Here is an 8161-nt window from a genome sequence, read left to right on the forward strand (position 1 = left end):
GATAAAATTTATTATGATAAGAAATTAAATAATGGTAATTTATACATAAAATGTTATGTGACTTGTGTAACTATTGAGTTTTTATTGGTTTAAAAGTTTAGTTAAATTTTAAAAAGTTAATTTTTCCACTGATTAAACCATTTTTCTTTTCACTATTCTTCTAATCATCTAATTTTATTAGTTATTTTGATCAACATATATAATTAAAAATGTTTTTATTTATTTTTAAATAATGAAACATGTTATCTTCCATTTTTTTCAATTTATTTTTTAAAATTATTTATGCACACATATAATAGTATGTTGTGCGAGAGCGTGCTTTTTTTTACATGGTTTTATTACTTAAATATATTTTTAGTTTTTAAATATGATATTTTTATTTCACTTCCCATAAAATTTATTTATTTTTAATTTTGAAACTTATAAAAACCATGTTTTTTTAAATTATTGGTGAGAAGCTAAAATCATTTGATTTTTGTTAAATGTAAGCATTAAAAATAAATAAATAATTTTAGGGACTGGAAACAAAAAATATCATATTTCCATGATTAAAAATAAATTCAAACCTAATTTTTCAGCATATTAATGCAAGTTAATCCTAGCATATTGCTGCTTCTGCAGAAGTTTTCCTAGTTGTCGTAAGAGTCATCTTTTCTTCATTTGAAGGCAAGTTCTCACCAGGAATAGGATTCTCATGCATTAAATTCAATACAACAGCATCTTGAAGAACATATCAAGTTGTTTGCAGATCCTTGCGCCTTCGTTTAACTAATTTTGTTTAGAATAATGGTTTAGACTGAATACTCAGTCTAGATGTGCATGAAATCATTTGATATCAATTTCTAGACGTTCAGGTCTTTGCGTAACACAACGAGATGATGAAAGGCTTGATCATCAATGTCTTTTGTATTCATAGCGTGAAGTAGATATAGCTCCTTTTAAATCTTCCATGGAGTCACAGATTATAATGTCCAATCTCATAGAACAAGCATCTCATAGTGTTGCATCCACTTAAATAATAAGCTAAGTGTTGGAAGAGTCCAAGGTGGGTCTTGAGATTTTTGATGTGGGCAAACCAAAAAATTGAAAATATTAAAATTTTATTTGTAATCTATTATATCACAAGGTAAATTAATTAATTTTATTTTGCTTTATATACTTTTGTATAAATTTTTAATTATTTATGTTATTATTAATAATAACTTTTGGAATAATATTAATTATTTATGTTATAATTACATTAAGTAATCTTGGTTGTAAACTGATTATTAATGAGTTTTGTAATAAAATAATTTAAGATAAATAATATTTCAATATGAATGTATAATTTTTTTTGTTTTGCTAATGACAACAAAGATGGATCTCATGAATTACAAAGATGGATCTCATGAATTATCATGTTTTAAAAAAGTTTTAATTTTTATTATTTTCTTTTATTTTTATAACTTATCCCTTTTTACATTTTGCCATCGACTGAACACGAATAATTCTTTAAGCTCATGTTGTTGACATTACTAAATTATAATATTATATAAAAATATAATACTTATATAGATTAAATAAAAAATTTGATGTCCCTCTAAATATGAATCTTGAACTGGTTGCCCACCTTAACCGTGTTGAGGTCACCACTGGAAAAATCCAAGGAAGCTGAGTCAAATGTGTACTGAATTCTCTTTTAAACATACTAATTCATGCCATAAATTTATCAGTGAACTAAGAGTATATAAACATGGCAAATTTAGCCTATATTTGTACATGTGATTTTTTTCTTACATTGGACTGGTTTACAAGTACAAGATCTTATTTGTTCCAAGTCCTGAGCTAGCTTTGTCACATGTCCAACAAAGGAATTGAAAGGATTAATTAGGAGACTTTGACTCTCCTTTTATTTTTATTATTAAATATATATGAATGTGTTAAAAAAGTTTAATGTATGAAATTTTATTAGTCAAACATAAATGATATACTACTAAATAACTAAGAACAACTTTTAAATGATTTTTTTTCCATGCTAGCTTTTCCTATCTTTTGAAATCATACTTTCATAAATCCCCCCCCCCCGTTTGATCTCATTTTTGAGAGGTGACTAGACAATAATCTAAGTCAATGGGACCACAAGGAAAAATCATCTTTCTCTCTTATTAGCCGTTCACTTCATAGTATAAATATCAATGCGTTGACTATCTCACGTGCAAAGAAAAATGGATTCTTTTTCTTTTCATTTTTTGTTTTTTTATGTATGCCTGTCTGAATGTCATTGACTGCTCTTGCTAAGAAATATCACTCATAAACTTTGTAACTACGATGTGTGACATGCTAAAATAAAACTCTGATTCATATTTTATTCGAAGTTGAATATTAAAGATTTTGGACGAGTAAAACCTTAGAATAGTCTAAATGAACTATTTTATGAAGATGAATACTCTTGTAAATAAAAAATAAGAATGCGATGTGATGAAGTGTTCAGACATTTGTTTTTTTTAGTCAGCAAATTAAAGATATATATTGATACAAAGGATACCCAAACCTATATACAAATGGTAGACACCATCTCATAAGAGAATATCTCCATATATAAGATTACTCAATATTAATATAACTATATAAATATTTAATAACCTAGGATATACCAAAAAATCTATCTTTCAAAAAAGAAATAAAGAATCACCCAGTACATAAATCTTCCCCGCCATTAAACCAATCAAGTGTTAGGACATTTGTGACAATTTGTCAAAGTACTCAAGATATTCGGCAAGAAAGTCTGGAGTAGAGAAAAAAAGTCCTAAATTTGAATGGAAGAGAAGATAAAAGAAAAATAAAGTTTTTTTGAAAAACCATTTTCTCTATTTCTTTCTTTCAAAAATTTGTCTTTAACCAATAAAAAATGTATCATCATTTATATGTTTTTAATTTTTTTTTCACTCACTTAAACACACCATAAATGTCCTATAAAAAAAATTAAAGTTACAACTTGTAATGAAGTTCATAAAAAAACAGATGAATTCAATATATATATATATAATAACAACATATTGAGTCTTAAACACCTTAAATTATTATTATTATTATTATTGATATTTTTAACAAAATTAACAAACTAAATAATATTTATCGATAAAAAAATCACACATGTAACATATAATCAGAATCAAAATAAATTTTTGCTAAAAAAACAAGATACAAAGGGTAATATTATTATAGTTTTTTAGCTTAACCGGTATTAATATAATATAAGTTTGATTGGGAGCAATGATTAATCTTTGGTGACTGTGAGTACATATAAATTGTATATTTCTTCTCTTAGGATAATTTATTTCATACTCTATATCACTTGACTTAGTTAAAGGGATATAAGTTAATACTACTAACTATAAAATTATTAAACTTCAATGTTATTTATTTTAAAACTAAACTCGGGTGAAAAAGTTTCACTATGAATCTTGGGTAGCTACAATCCTACTTTTTTAATGAATCCTTAAAATTATAGAATTAAATCGAGTCCATAATAAAATTTATCCATTCTTCTTCATAACTAACAGATCATGATGACATGTTATTTGTTGACATAAATGATGATAATTTATATTTCTTAATAAGTGATTTAGTGTTTTAATATTAATTTTAAGTATGAAATAAATCATATTAAAAAATAAATATTCACTTTATATGTGTAATGAATATTTTATTTCAATATCATAAAAAAAAACAGATCATGGCCTCAACCTTCCTTCTCTGGGATTGGGTAAAAAAATAAAGAAAAGGAAACCAAACTTGAAATATTCTTTTAGTCCTTTAAAAAATTAATTTAAAATTTTTTAGATGTTTTATTCCAAAATAAACTAATAATGGAACTCGATAACAACTTTCTAGTCCAATATAAAAAATATCCAAAATTATTTTAATTTAAACTTAAAAATAATTCTTTAATATAAAATCAAACATAATTATTTACATAAAATCACATATTTTATCATGATTTTTACTTATTCAACAATCATCATGAATTCAATTATTCAACAATCAACAAAAAAAAAAATCGTCAACTTAAAACTTACTATTAATAATCCTCAAAATATTCTCTCTATCAAGTGTATCAAGTGGTAGATTAATTTCATAAAAAAAAGTGGTAGATTAATCATGAACATGAACATGAACATGAACATCTGGCGTGGATATACAGATATATATTATTGCTCCAGTGGTTGCCATTGTATTGTGTCAGCAGCCACTCTTCTTACTGCTTCCTCGAAGGCATGCTCGTCCCATTCAATGCCCTGCAATGAAAAGCAAACATACATAGAGACGATTATTCTTCCTTCATCTTCAATCAAAACATTCAAAACGCTTATAACACCTTTTTAATTTGGGTTGTTGTCTTTTGAATAATTAATTGGCCATGTCTTCTATGGGTACCCTCAAAGAAAATTAAAAGTGATGTTGATTGATGGCAACTTTATCTCTATACAATTAGGTTTAACTCTTTTGTATTCACAATTTTATTTTTTTAATAAATTTTAATCAATAACAACATACTCCATATATATGTTAAAAAATATTTTACTAACAATATTCTTCCTCTATTTTTTTTATCAACAAATAAAATTGATTTAAAAAAGAGGATAAGGGTATAAGGGTACTCAACCCATAACAAAAACAGAATCACAAACAAATTCCGTATATCTTCTCTCGCAAAAAGGAAACTATTTCAACTGCACAATGTCTTTCTGATGTCAAATTATTTTAGTTATCTTTTAATTTTTTTAATTAATTGAAAAACTTATTAATGACCGTTTGACCAATAATTTTTTTAAGTAGTTTAAATTTAATGTTTTTTTAGTAACTTTAAATATTTTTTAAAATAGTTTTTAAAATAGTTTTTTTTAAATACTAATAACATATAGTTTGTTTTTATATTTATTTCCTTTTTGATATAAATTTAACCAATTCAATGTGTTAATTAAAAGTTTGTATGCAATAAACTAATTAAGTTTATAAATTTTATACAAATTAAAATTAGCTATTTCTTATTTAATTGCAATGTTTTATTTTAATGGATAATATATAACTTAAAATTAAATATAAGCAAATGGTCCTTACTAGCTAGATAACATGTAACCCTAGCTACCAAAAAAAAACAATTAGTTTTAACATGAACGAACTACGTCATGAACTACTACATACCTCAATTATCCTCAGTCTGAAGGTTAATTGGTTAATGGCTGTCTCTCCTGTAATATGGTTGTTTGCGTCCATGGAAACAAAGTTTACGTTCTGAACCCTTTCTAAGAATTCCAATAACTGAATCAATAGATCAACTAGACAACTTTCTCCTCTCACTGTTACTTGCAAGTTCACCATTTGCTCTTCTGATGAACTTGATTCCGATACATGCGAGACCCCAACATTCAATCTTTCATATGAGGAGCTAGGTTTAGCTTTGTTTTCTTCAGTACTAGTAGCTGTAGCTTCTTTGACTGATAAAACTGTCATCAACTGCTGATTTCTCATGTTAAGCTTTTCAATTTCATCCATCAATGATCTCATTGTCTCCGTTGCTGTTGTAAGGATCGTTGCTTTGTTTTTCTAAACCATCCAAATTAAAGTTCAAATCATATATATATATATATATATATATATATGACATTTTTTTTTGTAAGAAAATAATGACAACACGTATCAAAAAGCTATGAGCACAGCATTGCTAAATTACAAGAGAAGTGTTGAATTGAAGTTTGATATATACCTTAGTTCCTGGAGGAAGAAGTGTTCTAAGTGCCTGAAAATTCTCATTGAGTTTTTCACGCCTTCTTCGCTCTGATATGGTATGCTGCTGGTACTGGTGCTGGGTACTAATGGGACGTGGTGCAGGTTGAGTAACGCGTTCTCTCATTCTCGTTAAATTATTTAAGTTTCTAAAGAATTCAAATGATCTTTTCTGTAGGCTTTGGCTGCGAAAATTGGATCCCAATTGGGGTGTTATATTTGGGTTCAATGTATCTGGTCTACATTTATTGAAAGCGGTAGCTCCTGGATGTACCACTGAAGTATACTTAGGCACAATTTGGTGGGGTTGATGCTGCTGAGAAGTTGAAGTTGAAGAAGAAGACATAACACTGATAAATGCTTTTACTATTGCTTCATGTTCACCCTCTGGTGTGGGAAAATAACTTGGAATGACTGGAACTAAATCTAATGCTTGGTACTGTGGGCTAGTTTGAGTTTGTGTTTGTGTTTGTGTGGGAAGGGTTTGAGGAAAGTGGTACTGAGAAGTTCCCGGAATACTACTGAGTAATAATGAAGATGAACATTGATCAGGCCTACCCGTGGATAATGACATGAAAGAAGAAGATGATGATGATGATGATAAAGGTGGATTTTGATCAGTTGTTGATTGTGAATGTATATAGAAATCTTGCGGAAATAAATTTTTAAGTGTTGTCTGAATGTCAACCTGTATAGGACACAAGTTAGTTTATGAGCTGAGATGTCAAATTCAAAACAAGATTGATTAAATAGAATTATATAATTAAGTATGCATGCATATGTGATATAGTAATATAGTTTGCTTAATTACTTGAGAAATGTTGGAGAACCCAAGCTCAATTTCTCCGTTTTTGCACCCCATGAAAACAGCAATCTGCCATAAAAGAGCAAATACTAATTAAACATATTTGAGTTTTTTTCTTATTCATTGTAATTTGGGAAATTGGAGGTTTCCAGTTTTGTTTCCACCATGAAACTACCTCAATCCCTGCTTCCTGTAAAAACATAAAACAACTAGTTACTTTAGCCAACATTAATTCCTTTCATCATTAATTTTATTTTTTATTTGCTAAAAAGTTATTACTTGAAAGAATTTTGTTTGTATTTCTGTCGAAGTCAGTCTTAGAAGATCCAATAGTTGCAGCTCTATGTAGGGAAGCTGATTCCTGAAAACGACCCCAGGAACATATCTAAAAAAGTAAAACGAAAAAGTAAAACCAACTATTAGAAAGAAAGGTCGATGAGGAATAAGACAATTAATTAACTCGCTGAAGTACCGGTACGAACTTAAATGCAAACGTACGAATCATGTTAGTTTAAATGAAAAATAATAATTAGAGAACAGGTAGGTTATTAGCCTTAGGCTTACTCATGATCATTGACATCAAACGTTAAAGCCCGATATTGGTGTAAAAGCCTTTCAGCTACACTCCCTAAAGAAGAGCTTTGTTGGTTGTTCGTTGCATCGTAGAAACCATCTAAGAAGAACAAACTACCAAGAAAAAACAAACAAACAACACTGAAGTGTAAGTCCAAGCAAGCCTCAGAAATCGATCAGAAATAAACTGTATTATCAAATTAATGATGCGTGTTAATTAATTAGTAGTCTTATATATATATTATACTTGGATAAATTGGAGTCATATTGCCACAGAGAAACGTAAGTGCAGCCACAAGATTGCACCAGAGAGCGGAGACAATCAGCTCTGGCTGCTTCAGGGAGGGCGAAAACACCATCCATGGAGTGCATGGAAAATAAATGCTATGTCTCTTGCATGATAGTATTGGTGAATGAGATGAGGGTTTGCGTATAATGTGTCATCTTAGGTTACATTGACATAAGGTAACGCGTACTCCTATATATACATGGATGATGTGTGATGGCTAGCTTGGATTCATATATCGAAAAAGACCGAAAGCAAATTCTTAAAGTCATCATAGTTGGTAATTAGTTATAAATTATATATGGAAATTAAGCTGGTGTGATCATGCATATTTATTGAGAAAAGTCTGGCACTAGAAGAAATGCATGTGTGAAATCCAACGCACGAAGAAATTAAAGGGACCGCAATGAATAATCCAATTTCGCCTCTTTCTTAAGACAACTAGCTGAGAGAATTGTCTTTTTAACAGCAACTGACTCCTTCAAACGTAGTTAGTAGTAACTCGAAGAAGCATTGGCTCAATATATACAGTAAAATTAGAAAAATGATCCATATATATGTACATTTCAATTTTCTTCAATAGGGGAAAGAGATCAAAGGAAGTTAACGAAAAGAAAAGTATATACGACAAAGGATGTGATGTAATAAAAAATAGGGGAAAGAGATCAAAGGAAGTTAACGAAAAGAAAAGTATATACAACAAAGGATGTGATGTAATAAAAAAGAGAAAG

The 8161-nt window shown here is 28.5% G+C and overlaps 1 protein-coding gene across 1 annotated transcript; it reads right to left on the bottom strand.

Moving 5' to 3' along the window:
* Positions 1-4000: 4000 nt before the first annotated feature.
* On the bottom strand, positions 4001-7641 carry LOC102670282 (putative transcription factor bHLH041). The gene is made up of 8 exons (XM_006600391.3): positions 7392-7641; positions 7136-7258; positions 6851-6956; positions 6747-6761; positions 6578-6640; positions 5747-6454; positions 5185-5586; positions 4001-4277 (listed from the first exon to the last, which is right to left on the bottom strand). Exons 1-8 carry the CDS (start codon positions 7514-7516, stop codon positions 4191-4193), a joined length of 1629 nt encoding a protein of 542 aa, XP_006600454.1. The 5' UTR covers positions 7517-7641; the 3' UTR covers positions 4001-4190.
* Between the last annotated feature and the right edge of the window lie 520 nt (positions 7642-8161).

Source organism: Glycine max, chromosome 17 (assembly GCF_000004515.6).
Source record: "Glycine max cultivar Williams 82 chromosome 17, Glycine_max_v4.0, whole genome shotgun sequence".
In the NCBI taxonomy this organism is placed as follows: domain Eukaryota; kingdom Viridiplantae; phylum Streptophyta; class Magnoliopsida; order Fabales; family Fabaceae; genus Glycine; species Glycine max.

What these genes read in the sequence shown, in the direction of transcription:
- LOC102670282 (XM_006600391.3), bottom strand. Translation starts at nt 7,516, where the DNA reads ATGCACTCCATGGATGGTGTTTTCGCCCTCCCTGAAGCAGCCAGAGCT. An exon ending in TATGACTCCAATTTATCCAA is followed by an intron (nt 7,259 to 7,391) that starts GTATAATATATA and finishes TTTTCTTGGTAG; the next exon opens with TTTGTTCTTCTTAGATGGTT. An exon ending in TTCTTCCTCCAGGAACTAAG is followed by an intron (nt 5,587 to 5,746) that starts GTATATATCAAA and finishes TGGATGGTTTAG; the next exon opens with AAAAACAAAGCAACGATCCT.